Source organism: Alexandromys fortis, unplaced genomic scaffold, assembly GCF_014885135.2.
Source record: "Alexandromys fortis isolate MF-2015 unplaced genomic scaffold, M_Fortis_MF-2015_v1.1 scaffold_94, whole genome shotgun sequence".
Lineage (NCBI taxonomy): Eukaryota > Metazoa > Chordata > Mammalia > Rodentia > Cricetidae > Alexandromys > Alexandromys fortis.
The window spans coordinates 4,131,580-4,151,062 of NW_026067979.1; the positions used below are offsets into that span (position 1 = coordinate 4,131,580).

At 40.6% G+C, this 19,483-nt stretch overlaps 1 protein-coding gene across 2 annotated transcripts in view; it reads right to left on the reverse strand.

The window, feature by feature from the left end:
- Wdr7 (WD repeat domain 7) overlaps positions 1–19,483 on the reverse strand; it is a 266,283-nt gene that overhangs the window by 196,328 nt on the left and 50,472 nt on the right. For both annotated transcript variants that reach the window (XM_050157965.1, XM_050157966.1), the window contains exons 13-14: positions 19,251–19,446; positions 15,534–15,748 (exon numbers count right to left, since the gene is read on the reverse strand). In XM_050157965.1, coding sequence (XP_050013922.1) covers positions 15,534–15,748; positions 19,251–19,446 — 411 coding nt within the window. The remainder of the gene's footprint in view (positions 1–15,533; positions 15,749–19,250; positions 19,447–19,483) is intronic.

The window sequence follows — 19,483 nt, forward strand, 5'->3', positions numbered from 1 at the left end:
AAAGGAATATGGTTGAGAAATTACCAATTCCATCTCGGGTGACCAGGGAGCTAACTTGAGCTAAAACCACTCATAGCTGAAAGAAAGAAAAGCGTAGACAGGGACAGTGACAGTGAAAATCAGAGGGCAGGTGCTGAAGAACCATAGGTGATCAAGCTGAAGAACCAAGGCCACCGTTCACTAAGAGCTAACAAGACCACACTGAGGCTGCAGAACTTTCTTTTGCAAAGCAGGCGTCACTAAGGCAGACTCATCAGGTGGGTTGGGAAAATAGAGATTCCTGGACCTGACCATCAGACCTGAATCAGCGTGAGAAGGAATGTGTAAGAATCTGTCCGCTTCATACAGCAATGAAGGGAGCCGCATGACCAGATGCAGTCCTGTTAGCCAAGGGAACAAGAGCTGGGTCATGAATATAAAGTGGGAGGCGGCAGAAACTACACAGATGATTGAGATAAAAGAGCAATAACCCGAAGGCTGTGAGAGATGGGACAGAATGGAGAACGGGTGCTTGATCCTTTCATTTCTCCCAGCTCTGTGTCACGTTTTCCTTTGAAACAGTGAACATGTAATATCACACACTAGGCCTAGTGGACTTACCAGCACTAACTCAAGTGAATCATGTATGACCTTATATGTATATTATGCCCGATATAGTACTGATGTGAAAATTATAATTAATAATTACAGCAGCACTATATTCTAAGCTGTTGCTGTAGCTCAGGAACTATTCTAGTTATTAGCACTGGCGATGTGACAAAAATCCTGGGAATGCAGCTCTGTTGATAGGTATGAAGGAATGGGTAACATCGGGGAAAGGGGAAAGGTCTCCACAGGCTCCTGCGGATGTTCTCTCCACAAAGTATCCGCAACAGGGGGCTGGAGAGATGGCTCAGGGGTTAAGAGCACTGGCTGTTCTTCCAGAGTCCTGAGTTCAATTCCCAGTAATCATATAGTAGCTCATAACCATGTGTGATAAGATCTAGTGCCCTCTTCTGGCCTGCGGGCAGAATACTGTATACATAATAAATAAAAAACTTTTTTTTTTTAAAGTATCTGTTTCTTTCTTTTAGAAAGAAGAGGCTATTATCAGCCAAACAACATAAAATCAAACAAGTTTTGCTAAGAAATTACTGAACCCATGAGAAAGGCTTGGGAAAAAAAAAGGCAAAAGGGAAAACAGAAGGTAGACAGACTTCAAACCGTCTCATCTAATGTCAGCCACACATGTGCCCATCAGCACCCCCGGCTCTGTGGGCGTCTCTATCTCCTTCTGAAGGTGTTCCAGCAGTCAGCCACATGCTCGCAACAGAAAGGTTATCTAATTAGTACCATGACTGTGTGTAACTATGTAAGATTCTTTTTATTACAACCTCTCAGCTACCAAATGTGCCCTGTGATAAAAAAAAAAAAAGTACCTAATAGCAATCTATACAAAAAGAGTGCAAAAGATAAAGAAAACAGCATCACCAATGCAAACTATAACCGAGGAAAACACAGTGAGGTTGAAGGGAGAAGGAGAGAAGACGACTCATCATGATTTCAGTGGATGAGCGGTTTCTCACAACACAAGGTCTGACGACCAATTCTACTTACTTAGACAATCGGTCACAACAAAAGGTGGCTGCCCACCAAAGTTGTGAGGAGGTTATTTTTGCTAAAGGTAAAGAAATGACAGAGTTCATCACTCTCAGGTCTGATTTTCTAGAATGTGGGGCTAAGGTGAGCTGTAGGAAAGGAACAACATCTAGCAAATTCCCTTGCTTTCCTGGCTTAATGATAAAATATACAGGCCTTGGACAAGACTGCTTGATTCGGGTCATCAGTCACAATTTCAAAGGTGATTGGTGACGAAGTCCTGGACGGCCACTCTCACGTTTATTAGAACCCTTGGAATGTGGGTGCACAATTAGTCACCTTAAAGTTATCAAAAACAGGATTAAATTCAGCTCAACAAACATTTGTGGAGTGACCTACTGTGTTAACATGCCTGGAGAAAACAAAATAGTCATCCTTAAAGAAATAGTTGAAGACCCACCCAACAATGGCTAAAAAGGAAAATCATTGGATCTCCACTTTGCTAGGAAATGCAGTTATAGGCATATCTACACTCATAACAGGCCAGTACACAGATTTGCTTTATGCTTAGTCTAAGTACCTGGTTTATTGCACTTTTCATTTTAGAAAACACATATTTAGCCATATGAGATTTCTTTTGTTTTGAGACAGGTTCTCTCTCTGTAGCCCTGGCTGTCCTGGGATTTACTGAGACCCACCTGCCTCTACATCCACAATACTGGGATTTTAACCACATCTGCCACCATGCCCAGCACCATTTAAAATCTTATGAAAAGAAAAAGTGACTTAAAATATAATACAAGAGAAAACACAGAGTGACAAAAATACTGGGCTGCTGGCACATACTGACGGTGGAGCTGTGGCAAGAGCATTAGAGAAAAGACATCGCAAGCAAACCCCAAAGAAAACAGAACTATCATACTGCTTCAGGGTTCCTCCACGCACGCATGAATCCCAGCGTACAAACACGTCAGATGTGGTGGACCCCACAAACAGAACCTAATAATCCAGAATGCTCAGAGAAATAATATTGTCATGCACACATAAGAGGCTTCAGCATTTTATATAAATGAATATATTCTAGATGAAATCAGGTCTGCTGGAACATCTGCTCACCTGGTCTCTGAATACCAAGATGCTTTAAGGGTCTTTAAGGGTTTAGGATCTTAAGTGCATTGCATTTTACCCACTGACTATAAGAATTTTTACTCTCTCACCACTCACTTCATTGATCCTGACTTGAAAGCTCACTTATTTTGAAATCATTGTTCAATAACCCAGTTTTCAATGCTATCTTTAAATAGTCTTGTGATTTATTATTCTTTCTGAATCCAATCTATAAAACCATATGATATGGGTTTTACCTAAAAATAGAGTTGATTTGTACTATCAAGTATTATGTTAGCTGATCTTCATAATAAAATGCAAGGTGGAAATGTTGATTTGCACATGTCTGTGTGTGTGTGTGCGTGCGTGCACACGTACGAATGGTACTGGTTGTTGGGTATGTGTGTCTGCATGGGTGCATGCACGTGCACATGTGGACCAGAGGCTGATGTGAGCTGTTTGGTTTCCTGTACTTAGCGCTCAACAATTCAGCTCACCCTGTGCCACCTCTCCAGTGCCCGGCAGTGCATGGGTGCGAGACCCAGACTCAGGCAGGTCCAAATGCTTGTAGAGCAGTCACTTTACCAACTGGGATGTTCCCATAGATGTTGGTCATATATTTTTCAAATTAGAATTAGCTTTAAAATCAATGACTAAAGACCCTAAGGATGGGTTAGAAAATGAGGGTCTAGCTGATACGCATAGACCCCTCTTTAAAACAGATTACAAAAAAAAATTACTTAGCAAATATTAATTTACTATTTTATAAAATGCATACTTGTATAGGTACCTTATTTATAATGAATGGTTTAAACAACTTATGCTTCCTATGTATAGTATAAAACTGATTTAATATCAAAATCTTTTTGGCAGTAAAAAGAAACAAATATTCATTTGCATTTTTGTTTTGTACATGAGATTTTATTGATGAAAGTGATTAAAAGGGATTTCTAAAGTTCTTATGCATAATAATAAATGTAAAAGGTACACTGAATAAAACACATGTTATTGTACTTTTAAAATAAAGTAGCTGAGGGAAATCCTCCTCACCTACTAGAAAATAGTCACGCGGTGGCTTCAATATTGACCATTTTGGGTATCAAGAAAAAAAGAAGGAAGGAAGGAGGAGAAAGAGGGAAGGGATTAGAGGCCCAAAACTAGCAGAAAAATTTGTCTGCCCAATATGGCTATTTGGCGCCCTCTGCTGTTGTACTACTGTTTCTTCATGTTAGTTTAGGTTAACAAGAGTTCCTCAGAGAATTCAGTCACATTGGAATTAAACAACAGGGCCATGGCCATACCACAGGCCAATCTCTTCTGGAAATAGACAAAACTATACTTATCTTAAAAAATCTGCTTTAGGATGGGATGATAACCCTCTATCAGGTGTGGATGATAATATAGTAATACAGTTCCTGTCATTTTCTCTTTCCATGTGCTTCCGTTAACAAGCACATAAGTAAGCACAAAGTAAAAAAAATATTAAACATATGAAGGAGTAAAGCACTTATATTTTACTGCAACTTATTTAACAAGACATAAATAATATGTAATTATAAATATTAAATGCAAATATCCATTATGCCTTACACAGAAAATATATTTTGAATGTATTTCTTCTAGAGATCATAGGCTATTACTACATGATTATTAAATATTAGAAACTGAAAAAGAGTCTTTACAACAGCAGCATGGGAAATCAACTTCCAAGTCCAGCCAAAAAAGAGCCAAGAGCCCCAAACAGCAGGACCAGAAGCTCTCCGTAACAACACAGACTGTTCTATGGGCAGCTGACTTTCTTCCACATAATGAAATGACCACCCACTTCAAGGGCTGAGAATGGCTAGGAGATGAAACAAGCAGTAGTCCCCTCTCCGGGAGAAGGGAGATAACACTCCTCGTATTTTATATCAAGTGAATGTGTCTAAGAGACACAAGAAAAGAGTAAAACTAACTGCAGGGGTATTGCAGAGGGGGTGGCTGTGGTAGAGAGAATGGCAGCTAGGCGGCCTGCAAACTCTGAACACCCCCTGCTGGAAGCACACCCTTCTGTCAAAAGTCTTGGTTTGTTTTTAAATGAAGGGTCCACGGTGAGATTCTGGGGGATGACTTGGTAAGAACTAAACTAAACTAAAATGAAAGGGAGAACACAAAACCCTGGATCAGTGTAGTACATGATTTCTCATTTTAGATACACAATTTAGCAGATTCTAACCTATTAGTTGGGCTGGAGAGATGACTCAGCAGTTAAAAGCACTGCCTGCTCTCCCAAAGGTCCTGAGTTCTATTCCCGACAACCACATCTGTAATGAGATCTGGTGTTCTCCAGAGGAAGCGACCCGGTCAGTCGTCCTCATCAACTTGGACCTTGAAATCCAATATGGACAAGTTCAACAGAACCACCATATATGTTCTGCCCATTCATGCCTTCAATTGTAGTTGCTATTTTCTCTCATCACCGCCATGGTGGCCCACACCCACTGTTCCTAGTCACACTGACATCCCATTTGCTATGCTATCTCCCTGGGACTCTCTCCCAGTGGGACACACCTTACGTAGTCCGAGACTCACATTATGAACTGCACACTAGTTCCCAGGCCAGAATAGGAGCTGCTCAGTGGCAGCACCTGCTCCACGTGGGTATGGTTAAAGCACTCTCCAGCTGGTTCTAGCTCAGGACCTAGCTCATAGCATGTACTCAACATATGCTGAACAAATGCAGAAATCAATCAACAATCAAGTATTAAACCAGTGTGTCGTAAATACATATTGTGTTAATATTTAGAGCACGTTGTAACATTTAACTTCATTATAACCCAATTATGCCCATTTTGAAGCTAAAGACAAAACTAAGCTTAAAGGTTCATCAGTCACTTTGGAGAACCATAAATCCAAGGTGAAAATGTAGGGGGAAATCGCTCTTTCTGCACCCACATGTAATTTCCCACCTGTCCTGAATCATACTAGTTCTGCAGAGACTCGAGAGAGGGAAGAGGTGTAGTCAGGAAAGGAACCCTCAAATACTAGGCTACTCACACCGAGTCAAGGGAGACCTGGGCAGATCACAGAGTCCTCTCTCCACATGCTACTGTGCAGTCAATTCTAGCAGTGAATTTTGGAAATACTGGAAGGCACAACTTTCCAATTGTGTTTGAGGTGCCAGCTTTGTTTTGTTGTTTAAACTCGGAATGAGTATGTGGCTACAGCTCCCTACAAACATTCTGTACTCTAGTTAGACATGATACTGCAGCAAGTGCAGAAACTGGCACAACAAAGGACTCGCAGCACCCAGTGGGCAGAGTCTAGGCCACTACTGCAGCAGGGCAGTGCAAGGGCAGTTTTCAGTCACTCACTCACTGGTACTGAGATTAACAACCCGATGTAGAGAAAGAGAAATGGAAACAATCGTGCCCACTTGTTCACAAGTCAGACAAAGGAATTAGGGCTAGGACAGAAACACAAGCAGCAGAGATCAGAGAGCAAGGAAGATCAGTGGACCCTGACGGCCTGACTTGGCGCTGCTCGCTGACAGTCCTGGACTCACGCGCAGCTGAGGAGGAGTTAACACAAGGTGGTTCAGTCCCAGGAAACATCAAGGGCTACATTTACAGAAATACACACAAAATGAGACCAGAAACCAAGAATTTTTGGACCGTAAATACTAAACCCTGATTGATGCTGACAAAAGCCCTTATCCTGCCTTTGTCTTGCCCTTCCCAGCTCTTCCTCCTACCAGCCACCTGCCTGGGACAAGATGCTCTGTCTGCAGCAAGCCTGAAGGCTGTTGGGTAAGAGTGTGTATGCATGTGTGCAGGAATAATGTGAGAAATAGGCAACGATCTGCAAAATCCTGACTCCCTGTAATGACCAAATAATATATTTCCATCCACAGTTCATTTTAGGGTGTGCAACATCACCCATATATGCCACTATGAGTTCCATATTGGAAAAAAAAGATTAAAATTTCAAAAAGTCATTGTCACAAACCCTTCCTGGTCATTCCAGGAAAATTCACCATACATGTAGATAAGTGATCTTCAACTTATTGCCTGTGGCTATCGGTGGTTCAGGGACTTTCTTACAGGCCAAAGAACAATTTCAAATAAGAAGGACCATAGGATATAATCACAAAATCATTTAGTAGAAAAGCAAATGACTAAGGTTACAATTGCTTATTTTGCAAACAGTACCAGCTTTGTATTTCTTTACAGCCATGTTAGCATTTAGCCACAGGTTCAAGAGATTTGCTATTTCAATTACAAGTTGTTCATGTGACATGCCAAGCAATGGCACAAAGGTTTTATTACATATGAGCATACACTGAATCTGTAGATGGGATGTTTAGTGTTTCGCTACAACAAAAATGATGGACTTATGTCTGTCTTGCTCTTCAAATGCAATATCTAGTTTGTTCACAGGAATATGAAGCTATTCTTTCACAGAACACTAGAAAAAGCATTTGAAAGTCCGATTCTTGAGCCATATTCTCCAGTCGTGTTTCTGCACAAAGCCTCTTGGATGGCATTGTTTCTTAATGTGAACCCTTCACCCAGAGAGAAACAGCAAGGTCTTGGAAAGCTCTTTTGCATCACCTAAAATTGAGAGCCAGAGTCTCACAGGTCCTTGGCTGTCTGGACTCAGTCATCTTGCCTGCCCCACTGGTTCAGCTGGAGACTACAGGCCATGCTCACCAGGCAGCCACCCCTCCCTGAGAAACCCTGAACATTCGTGCCCTAATTTCCTAGAGTTGAAAACTCCACCACATCTGCTCTTCACGCTCAGAGCAGCACTTCACAACCGCTGCACATCAGGATGGCCGGGACCTCCGAAAACTCTCAGTGCACCGCTGCACCTGCGTACAAGCTGAATCAGGAAGTCTGTGGCAGGAACTGGGTGGCCTTTAGAGATTTCAGATCCCAAGTGATTTAACATGAAGCAGTCTGGTGATCGTCATCACAGGGGTGTTATGTCACTGGGTTCCACCACTCCTTCAAAGACACCAGCCTCAACCTCCCTCATCCAACTGCGACGCTATGCTAAACCACACCAATCATTCTTCTTTAATCTCTTTGAGTGACAGGACTGCACTTGGCAACAGTTAAGGAAATGTACGCTCTGTTCCCTATGTGCCTTCACTCTAGCCCATGACAACTGCACATTCAGTCCAGCTTCCTTGTTTTTAGTTCCACCCTCTGCCCTGAACCTCTGTCGCTCTCGGTTCCCTACTTCAGTGTCCTCGCTTCCCCCATGGACTTCCCTTAAAACGCAGAAGCTTTAGAAATGTTTTGTCCTCAGTCCCATGCACTAACCCCAGGACACACCCATTCAAACATCAGCCTCTCCTCAATCTTTTCAATTTCAGAAAATAAGGTTTCCTTCTTCCACAAAGCCGATGCTCTGCCCCTAAATTGAATTTCCTCATTTATCAATGGTCAATTCTCCCTTTCCCACCTTGAAGCTCCCCATCTCTGGTGGCTCTTCACCTTCAGCCAAGGACATTCCCTACCGTCTCCAAAACTACACCTCCATCTAACGGCTCTCTTGCTCCTTCCATTTCCTCTCATACAATTCACCTGCTACCTGTTTCCACTTTTCCTAGTCTCTCTTTAGTCTTTACAGTCTACTTTCTCCTGGGAAGATGGTCTGAAGACAGGATACTCTGACTTGGCTAGCAAGTGCATTAGGTCCTTCGAAGGTTTAACGTTGATTGCACTTAACATAGTGATCTCTTCTGCCTTGCACCTCTTGAGTCCTACTTTGTTGACCAGCACATTCTCCTGGCTTCCCTCATATGTGTTCTATTTCTCCTACCCTAATCCTTCCCCATCCTGTTCTTTTAAAGCTGTTCTTTCTAAGAGTCTGTATATGAATGATCTCCCTTACTTCCAAGGAACTAAGAACAAGACATATAGACCAAGGAGTCATCAATGTGTGGATCCCATTGCCCTATGACTCCCAACAAACATCCTAACATATGCAACACACGGGCACCTCAGGTTCACCATAAACCAAGCAAACAGCACTTTATTGTCCCTGTAAAACCTACTCGTACATTCAATATCACATTGATAGAGACACTTTCTACTCAATCAATCAGGGGACCTTTGAATAAACCTTCCTTATTACTCAACCCAATCAATCATCAGCTCCCACTGAACACAACTCAATTCAACTATTGAGTTTAAATTCTCCACTGTACTCCTTCTTATCAAATTTATTGACTGGCTTTCATGTAAAAATCCATGTGAGTAACAAAATCTAAAGTTGTTGGTTTTGTTTTAATTTTGAAAGACGCTAAAATAAAAGGTAAAAGATTGAGCATCCTCCCTTGGTCCAAGATGATCCACCTTTATTTCCCACTATTATTGGTCTCCAGTTGGATCTCCAACAATGTTGACGGAGCAGGGTCTCTCCACGGCCCTCTATGCTGAGCATATTGCCGCCCTTTTCCCTCTAAATATATTCCACACATCCCTCCTCCAAACAGCCAATCCTGATCACCGCAGGCTAGGACAGACTTCTGCAAAAATTTCCTGCATTTCTCACCACGCCATTGGCTACAGAGCTTTGCAATTTATCTGTTCACATTTCCTAAGAGGAAATCATGTCTTATTCATTTGGTTCTCCAGTGCCTAACTAATCAATAAATGGTTACTAAACTTGACTGAGTCAATTATTTTGTAGCAAAAATATAAGTCAAAAGGTTTCAAAATACATTACATGTTCTAATAAAGAACAGAATTTTTCACAAATCCTAAAAGAACTTAATTCTTCAAATTGCCAAAATATCAATAATTAGCTAAAAAAAACCCTCAAATTTCAACTTCTCAAAGTAAAATTAAAGATAAAGAATCACATATGAAAACTAAGAGGCTATAGTTACTGAGGTCATAGATTGACTCTACTGAGTGTTCCTTGGCAATCTATAATTAAATTAATATTGGATGATTAAAAAAAAACCTCTGCTGTATCTCATACATTCCATAGCAATATAAATTTCCACTTAAGACAAAATGCCTTCTGTTAATGTATTTCCAAGGGAAAACAGAATCTGAATTTGAAACCATAATAGAAAAACCACTTTTCCTTGGCTTGGGATATGATGCATTACATTGACTATGCACTATAGAGTCCGTTTAGAAGTCCACTGAATGTTTTCTATGTAAAAGGTACATGACCAATAACAAATTAGGATCATATGGCTGTTTCAGGTAGACCCTTGGAAATTCATTATTTGATGGTGCTATAAACCATCATAAATAATGTAGTCATGTCTAATTTAAGAATGCTTAAAAATAGGAAAAGCACCAAAAATGTAGCTGCAAAAATATATTCTTATTATTAGTTCTTTTTTTAAAATATTTATTTATTATGTATACAATATTCTGTCTGTGTGTATCCCTGAAGGCCAGAAGAGGGCACCAGACCTCTTTACAGATGGTTGTGAGCCACCATGTGGTTGCTGGGAATTGAACTCAGGACCTTTGGAAGAGCAGGCAATGCTCTTAACCACTGAGCCATCTCTCCAGCTCCCTTATTATTAGTTCTTTAGTTATAACTTTTAGTTTATTTTTACTGGTTAATGGAATCATTCATTTTGTACTTGTACAAATTTAAAACTCACTTCTTTCAAACTAGAAAGAAAGTTGACAACCTGGGTTGAAAATTTTAAGTATTTTATCCAAAACTATAAAATACTTTTAAGATATAAATTACTAATAAGCTATATATACACTCATGTACACATAAAAGAGCTCATGCATGTACAACCTACAGTATTCCTTCACATATGTGACAAGTAAACACACTTTAATGGAGAACTGCAGCAAGTATTAGACTGGTGGGCAAGGAAGGCCAGAGGAAAAGAGAAAGATGACCTATCTGGTTATCATCTGAATAGAGTGCTTAATTATTCACAACAGCCAGAACCTGGAAACAACCTAGATGCCCCTCAACCAAAGAATGGATAAAGTAAACGTGGTACATTTACACAATGGAGTACTACACAGTGGTTAAAAACAGTGACATCTTGGAATTTGCATGCAAATGGATAAAACTAGGGAAAAAAACATTCTGAGTGCAGTTTTTTCTGGGGAGACCCAGAAAGACAAACATGGTATGTACCCATTCATAAGTGGATATTGGACATAAAGCAAAGGATAACCAGCCTATAGTCCATGACCCAGAGAAGTTAGGTAGCAACGAGAACCATAAGAGAGACATACATGGATCCCCTTTTGAACAGGAAATACACAAGAACTCCTGAGAAAATTAGAAGCTTAGGGCAGGGGGAGATAGAAGGCAGAAGGGGAGGAGAAGGGGAGGGGGAGGAAAATATGAGGGAATGGGATGGTCGAGATGGGAGAAGAACAGAGAGGGGGAGCAAGGAAAGAGATGCCTTGATTGAGGGGGTCATTATGGGGCTAGCAAGCAACCTGGCACCAGGAGAATTCCCAGGAATCCACAGGGATGACCTCAGCTAAGACCCGAAGCAATAAAGGAGAAGGTCTTCCCCTGTAATCAGATGTTATCTACCTTAAATGTCATCATAGAACCTTTATCCAGAGATTGATGAAAACAGAGGCAGAGATCCTCAGCAGAGCACTGAGCTGAGCTCCCAAAGTCCAGCTGAAGAGTGGGAGGAGTGAGAACATGAGCAAAGAAGTCAAGAATATGCATGATGGGAACACCCACTGAAACAGTTTACCTGAGATAATGGGAGCTCACCAACTCCAGCCGGACAGGGAAGGAACCAGCATAGGACCAAACTAGAGCCTCTGAATGTGGATGACAGTTGTATGGTTGGGGCAGTCTGTGGGACCAGGATTTAGCCCTACTGCTTGAACTGGCTTTTGGAGCTCATTCTCCCTGGAGGGATACCTTGCTCCGCCTAGAAATAGTGGGGAGGGCCTTGGTTCCACCTCAAAGTAATGTGCTAGACTATGTAGACTCCCCATGGAAAGCCTTACCCTCTCTGAGGAGTGAATGGGAGGGTGGAGGGAGCGTGAGGTGGGAGGGAGCAGAAAGAGAGGAAGGAGTGGGAACTGGGATTGGTGTATAAAATGATAAAAGACTGGAGAGAGGGGGGGAGGGGGAGGAATAGGAGAGAAATGGGAGGATGGGAAGAGGTGGAAATTTTTAATAAATAAAGAAGCTAAAAAATATAAATGAATAAATAAATAAATTTAAGAATAATTAATATGTATAAGGCCCTAGGGTGACCCTCATGAGTCAAGTTATAAAACTCTTGAACAGAGGACACTGCCAGACAATCCACAATTAAGAAAATGTACTGTGAGTAGACTTGCATTAAAAAGTCATGAGTGGTTCTGCAGGCAGAAGAAAATTATATTGGGGGGAGCAGGATAGAAATAGCTGACATGATCACACCACGGTATGTGGGGGACTGCGGAACACCAGACCCTGAATTTCCTGTACAGAATTTGTTTTCCTCTGCTCTGAGCAGTCTGTAGCTTCTCTGAGCACGAGACCCTGATGATAGCAGGGGAGTGGTTTCTGGTGGACCTGCAGCGGAAAGATCCCTGGAGCTGGGGTGTGGCCAGGCCACTATATAAGCTGTCCCTGAACACAATAAAGGGGGCACTCTTGTTTCAAAGGTGACCCGTGTCTCTGAGTGTATGTGTATGTTTTTAAATCTCCAGCCTAGTTCCTGGCTCACATACCATCCTGTAGTGCAAGCACTACAGGTAGAGGCCCAAGTGAGACCTAGGAACTAGGGAGACGCTGAGAGATCGCCCTCCGAAATGGGGAGAATGAATTGAAGGCCTCAAAAAGAATGGAAGAAAAAGAGTAAGTTTTTAAAGAATACAGACAGTCAGATTAGATGGAATGTGTACAGAGAATTTAGATTATATATATTGTGTTTTCTTTTGGTGTTGACTGGAGAGAGACATTTGATTCTAGGAACTGCTAAGAAAGGTATCTTGACTTTAAAATATAGGTCTAAGGATCTGTGCTTTGGAAAAGAGGTTCTGCTTTTGTTTCCACAGAGGATGAGAACCTGTGGATTTCTTCTAGACTAATATAATGGAGGAGGCAATTTAGATGGAGTTACCATTTAATGGAGGAGGCGATGCATAAACTAGGCATATGATATGAAGTAAAATCCCCAGTACCAGGATGAGTTGCATCTTGCTGAGTTGTTGGCCAAAGAGGCCCCACAGACCACACCCACAAACATTACAGGTAATTGTCAGTATTACTGGTTACCTTCCACAACCTGATGGTAAGTCCCTATTGTTGAAGACACCACTTACAACACTGAACATGGAGAAATAAAGTTGCTGCCCAACTAGAAGTTTTACCACTACTGAGTTCCACCATAGTGATGGGACATATGATACACACAACTAGAAGAGGACAGAAGTAACTAATCTCACCAAGCTATGAACTCTGTGACTGACAACAGTGACCTACCTGCAAGAAATACTGGCGAAATAGCAACTTAAATGCTATAGGAGTAACCAAGCATGTTTTGGTTGGATTAAAAGCCCATTCTGTGAGATGGAACCCACACCTGATACTGTTAATAAGGCCAGAAACTGAGACTTGAGAAACACTGGAGAATTATATTGTGTGACTTTTCTTTACGCTGCATCTGTTTAACTCTGTGAAGCTGTGTTACTGTGCTTGTCTAAAACACCTGATGGTCCTAATAAAGAAATGAACGGCCAATAGCAAGGCAGGAGCAAGGCTAGGTGGGGCTAGCAGACAGAGAGTATAAATAGGAAATCTGGGAGGAGAGAGAACAAGGAGCAAGAAAACAATGAGAGGAAGACACCAGGGGCCAGCCACCAAGCTATACAGCAAGCCCACGGAGAAAGAAGTAAAGTAAGGTATACAGAAAAAGAGAAAGATAAAAGTCCAGAGGCAAAAGGTAGTTGGATTAACGTAAGAAAAGCTGGCAAGCCGGGCGATGGTGGCGCACGCCTTTAATCCCAGCACTCGGGAGGCAGAGGCAGGTGGATCTCTGTGAGTTCGAGACCAGCCTGGTCTACAGAGCTAGTTCCAGGACAGGCTCCAAAGCCACAGAGAAACCCTGTCTCGAAAAACCAAAAAGAAAAAAAAAAAAAAGAAAGAAAAGCTGGCAAGAAACAAGCCAAGTTACAGCCAAGCATTCATAACTAAGAATAAGCTTCTATGTATGATTTATTTGGGAGCTGGGTGGTGGGCCCCCAAAAAGCCAAAGATATCACATAAGAGAGAGGTCATGGACCCTAGGAGAAAACTACTACTATTATTCTGCTAAAAAAAAAAAAAAATACCAATAAAATGACTCCTAATGACATTCTGCTATCTATACCCTAAATCAGTTCACTGCTAAGCCAACATCAGAGACGCTTCTTCATTATATCACAATTAACACAGAGACCTACAAATGGACAATGTGAAAACAGTAAGAAACCTTGGAGATCTCAGTCCTAAAAGGAAAATTTTATCAAACCCCTTCCCTCAAAACTTAGGGATCTATCTGGAATTAGAAAAAGGAAAAGCTTCTAGGAGCCAAAGGTAGTGGATGACTCCAAGGAAACAGCATCTTCTAGACACAACACGGTTCATGCACATAGGAACTCACAGAGACTGTGACAGCATGCACAAACAGTTAAGAGAAATCCTTAATGGTACAGCCAACATACATTTTTCATGAAGTGATTATCCTGCAGCCTCAGCTTCCTCGGCCTTTTCCCTCTTCTATAACCGATCCCTGTGTAGGCAGGAATGAATCTACAGCAGCTGTCTGCTGCTTTTACCACCAACTGCGCTATAAAATATGCTAGTAAAAGAGGGGCAAGCAAGACTGTAAAGGCGCATAATGAACCATGACCACTCACGAAAGCCATTCGTAACTAGGACTATATACTGCATAGTTTTCTACAATTCTCCTGCTATATAATTATTTTCCTGTTTTTGTATTTCTAGAAGCTACCATCAAGAAAAAGAATGTGTCTTTAATTTCTTAGATTTATCAACAAGGAAAACAAAACAAAACACGGACACATGCTTTCTTTAGTGCCTTGTTTTACACATACGCACAAAATTAAGATCATGTCAAATCGTATGAAACAATGACTAGAGTATATGATTCTTTGAAACGAATGAAAAGCACAACAAACGCATCTAAGCTTGTGATTTCTCCTCAAACTTTAGAGCCTGAACCTGAAAGCATGGAGCAAGGCCACAGAAGGATTCCCCAAGTCTAACTAATGAAATATAAAATACAACAGAGCCGATAAAACATTAATGTCTTGGGGGACAAAAAAAAAGCTTGATCAAAGGGTGATATCAGTGCCAATTACTGGAGGATGTGTTTATGGGACAGTCTGCAGTATTTCATATACTGCCAGCATTCGCTGATTAATGGCTAATTATCAGTTTACAGGTGAGCCTTTCAACCCCTTCAGCATTTATACACAAGTTTAACCATTAAAAAAATGGAAATCAAGAATAAACGAAAACCACAAAATGAACAAAGGGCTGAGCTTTGTAAAACGAAGAATGGGGGCCAGATTAATGGCTTGGGACTGCTGGCACAACCTTCTGCCGAATGGAGATTTAGCTAGTGTCTTGATGGTAAACGTCAGTTAGAAAAATCAGACTTAGTTCATTAAATATAGTTTTAAGATATTTGGATGGCAAAAAAAATAATTTACTTTGTTAAAATGTTTAGTATGGCAAACATTCCAAAATTATGCTGGATACGTCCAACTAAAAAAACACAAGATTATTTTGCATCAGTGTTGCCTCTCAAAATTCAGAGACACCCAAACCTAAATAACCTAAATGACCTCCCATGGAACCCACACACTGAAGCAACATACAAAGCTCACCTTATCAGAGGCCTCAGAAGCCAAGAGGTTAGTTGCAAGGGTTTGCAGCTTATGGTGGGCCATATTTTTTAGGGCAGCAAGACTACGTCTTGTCATGGCTTGTTTCAGGTTGACTGCGGGATGACTAAGTGAGTCTACTGCAGCAGGAACGGCCTCATCGCAAGCGTTCAATATCTCCACGGCTGTTATCCCCATCGCACAGCGGTCCAGCGCACCTGGAAGGCAGCAGGGCCACACTTAGGTCACAATCCTATGAACTTGTGTTTGTCTGGGTACAGAAAGGGCAGGGCGTAGCAGTTTCTGTAGGAATGTCTCATCAGTACTCACTCACAAACATTCCCTTTTGCTTCCTTTGTTTACTCAGTCTCCATGTAGAGTCCACAATTATTCCTCTCCCTTAAGGCTTCGACACCTTCCCAGCAAAAGCAACTCAAAGCCACGCTTTCCCCCTTGTTTCCCTGGATGGTGTTCTTGACTAGTCTGTCACTTCCACACCACTTACAAACACCAATGAGCTCACCTTTCTTGTAGTTGTCTATCGACATTAAACAACAAAATGAAAATGGGTCCATTTTCTCCTTCAATCATTTCTGAAGCCTTTGTTTCTCTAAGGAGCATCCAATAACAGGAAGGAAAGGAAGTATTCTGTCTTCTCCATTTAGTCTTGCAAAAATTTCTTCTTCATTGCTGCTTATCAAGCCCAGGCCTCATACATGCTAGGAAGGAAGTGTCCTACCACTGTGCTACACCCCCTTTGAGAGTCTTAGTTTCCTGTGTGTATGAAATAAGTACTATTTATACTCAGAGCAACTTCAAGTACCTCCTCTTGCCTTCCCTTCCGTTTATCTCCATCTGCTTACTTCTTAGGTTAGAACACAGACCTCCTCCTGCATAACCTGAGCTTCATTACCACCTTTCAGAATCCCAGATTATTTTAATTTCTTTTCTGTTTTAGTGTCTCCATAATTCTAATTACCAGCTCACCAACTGTATATTAAATGTTTTTAAGATAAAATTATTCTTATGGCTGTTTTGGCTGCATACATGTGTGTGCACTGCACAAATGCTTGATGCCTGCAAAGCCTAGAAGAGGGAGTCAGAGCCTCTGAAAGTAGAGTTGCAGACAGTTGTGAGCTGCCATGCAGATGCTGGGAACTGAACTTGAGTCTAATGCAGTAGCAGTAAGTGCTCTTAACTGTGAAGACAGCTCTCTTACTTAAACTTTTACCTGCCTCTTCAAGCCCAGAACTATAAACGACACAAGAGCTAGAGGGTTGGGGTGTTTTGTCACCCTAATATGCCTAGGTGTAGCATTAACTACAAGTTGGCTAATTGCATATTTATTTGACAGCTTCAGATAGAGTTCTTGCAAATCCATGGTGGGGAAAAGTAAATAGATAGAAACAAGGAAGCCAGATTTATTTTGTATTTCAACACTTTGTTTTTCCTCTTCTTGCTGTTCAAGCTCTAGCTAGTGATATAAAGGCCCCTGTAGAGTCAGGAAGGTACATCCTGAAGGTACTGACATTATTTATTTATTAAACTTATTTATTTATCATATCAATAAAAAATGAAGCTCTATAAATCAGATTCAGGCAGGATTTGATGTATGAAATGTATTTAAACTCTGAAAGCTACTTGAGCCATCAACATAGTGTCTGGGGAACGGGGGGCTCAAATGTGAACCTGCTCACACTGAGTGCTTTTCTGCTTGTTTAAAAATCACCTCTGCTGGTTGAGTTTAGGTTAGATACCCTCAAATATCTCTCTTACTCATTCATGTGTCATATTTCAGTTGCTGTTTTTCCTTTGCAAATGCAAAGGGATTGCTTGACGTTTTTTATCATTGAGGGATACTGGCTTTGGTTTTATAATCTATAGCCTTAATTATGTTAGAATATGTTCTCTCAAGCCCTACAAACTAGGCTTTTTTATTAAGAAGACATGCTGGCTTTTAACAAGGGGTTTTCTTGCATCTTTTGACGTGATCATGTAGTTTCTGTCTCTAAGCCAATGTATGTGGTTTATTACATTTACTGAACCATCCTTGCATCTCTGGGAAAAAGTCGACTTGGTGATGGTGAAAATCCTTTTGAGGTATGCCATTAACTGGTTTGTTATTGAGTTTTTTTTTAATTATGTTAATTGGACAGGTTGGCCTATGGTTTCCTTTTTTTCCGTGTATTACCTGGTTTGGGTACTACAGTTAGGCACACTGGCTTCATAGACAGATTTTAAAAGTCTTCCTTCTGCATCTATTTTTTTTTTTATTAATGTAAGGAGGATTAGCTGTAGATCTTAGAAAGCCTGGTAAGATTCTGCTGTAAATCCATCTGGGCCTGGCTGATTTTAATCAGAAGGCTTTTCTCTTCATTTATTGTGGCTCTGTTAGATTGTTGATTTCTTCTTGGTTTAAGTCTGGTGGTTTGGATGAACCTAGAAATTAATTCATTTCATTTATATTTTCCAATTTAATGAAGCACAAATTTTTAAATTATCCCTTTATGACAGTCTGAGTTTGTTTGGTATCTGAATGATCTGATAATCTATTTATCATATGTTGGTTCTTTGTATTGTTTTGTTTGTTTCAATAATTTCTGCTCTGGTTTTTATTATTTCTTTTATGGTCTAGATTTTAGTATCATCAAGTCAGTCATCTGGGTTCCTTCTAGCTTTTTAATGTAGGCACTTAGAACTATAGTTTCACTTGAAGAGCTATTTTATTATGTGTCCCAGAGGTATCATTGTATTGTGTTTACATTGTCATTTAGTTCCTGAATTTTTCTATTCCTTTTATTTCATTGACCATTCAACATTCAGTGATTATTTGCTTCATTTCAATGAGTTTTTGTACTATATACAAGTCATGATTTGTTTGCTGTTAATTTTAAGCCTTGTAGCGCTATGTTCAAATAGGATACACAGAACTATGAATAATATGTTGTAGGTCCTATCTTCTCAAGCTCTGTCTGCCTGATGTTCTGTGCTACCTGCATCTGTATGGGTGTGTCTTTTCCTTGGTTTGAGGAGTTTTCTCTGAGGATGTTGTTAAAAATCTTATCTATGCCAATGACTTGCATTCTCCTTCGTCTATGTCTATAATTCAAATATTTGGCTTTTCATAATGTAACAAAGTTCTTCCAGGTTCCTTTTGTCTTTGTTTTTTCATTTTTCATATTCTTTCTTGAGTGGTCCAATTCCTCTACTTTATCTTTGAGACATGATATTCTGTCTTATACTTGGTCCATTCTACCTTAAAGGTTTCCCCTGAATTTTCTAGCTGGGATATTAAAGTTTTCAATTCCATCTTGGTTTCAGCTTTGTTTCTCTTCACTATTTCTACCTTTTTAATGATTTCGGTTTGCAAATCCTCTACAGTTGTTTTTATCTTTTTCTACTGTTTCTGAGCATGAGACAAAACTAGCTCTTTGAACTTGCTTGGCAATTAATCCCATGAATAGCATCGACATCACTGCAAATTTGTCGTCCTCTGCACATTATCCTCAACTGCATGCCTTTAAGAGCTGTCAAACCACTCTACAAGATCTACAGATTACTCCAAAAAGATGGATGCTACATAGGCCTTTATGGATAAAAATAATATGAGAACGGATAGTTATAAGAAGTATAAATACATTATTTTCATATAAAGAACTACGTTCAGGAAATCAAATGCATCCTTTTAACTTCCTATCCCTTCTCCACGTTTATTCTTACCAGTGTCCATCTGCCAGACATACACAGAGCCGTCTGTGCATCCCACCACCAGGTAGTCATCCGACGGCCTCCACTTGATCACCTGAATAGGAAACAGGTGGCGCGATGCCAACATGATGCATTTTTTCTCCCGTAAACTTAGAAGTCCTACTGAGTGGTCACTGGCTACAGAACAGATGCAATGTTGAACTCTTGCCTAAAAAAAGGAAAAGAAACCTTCATTATATTCACAT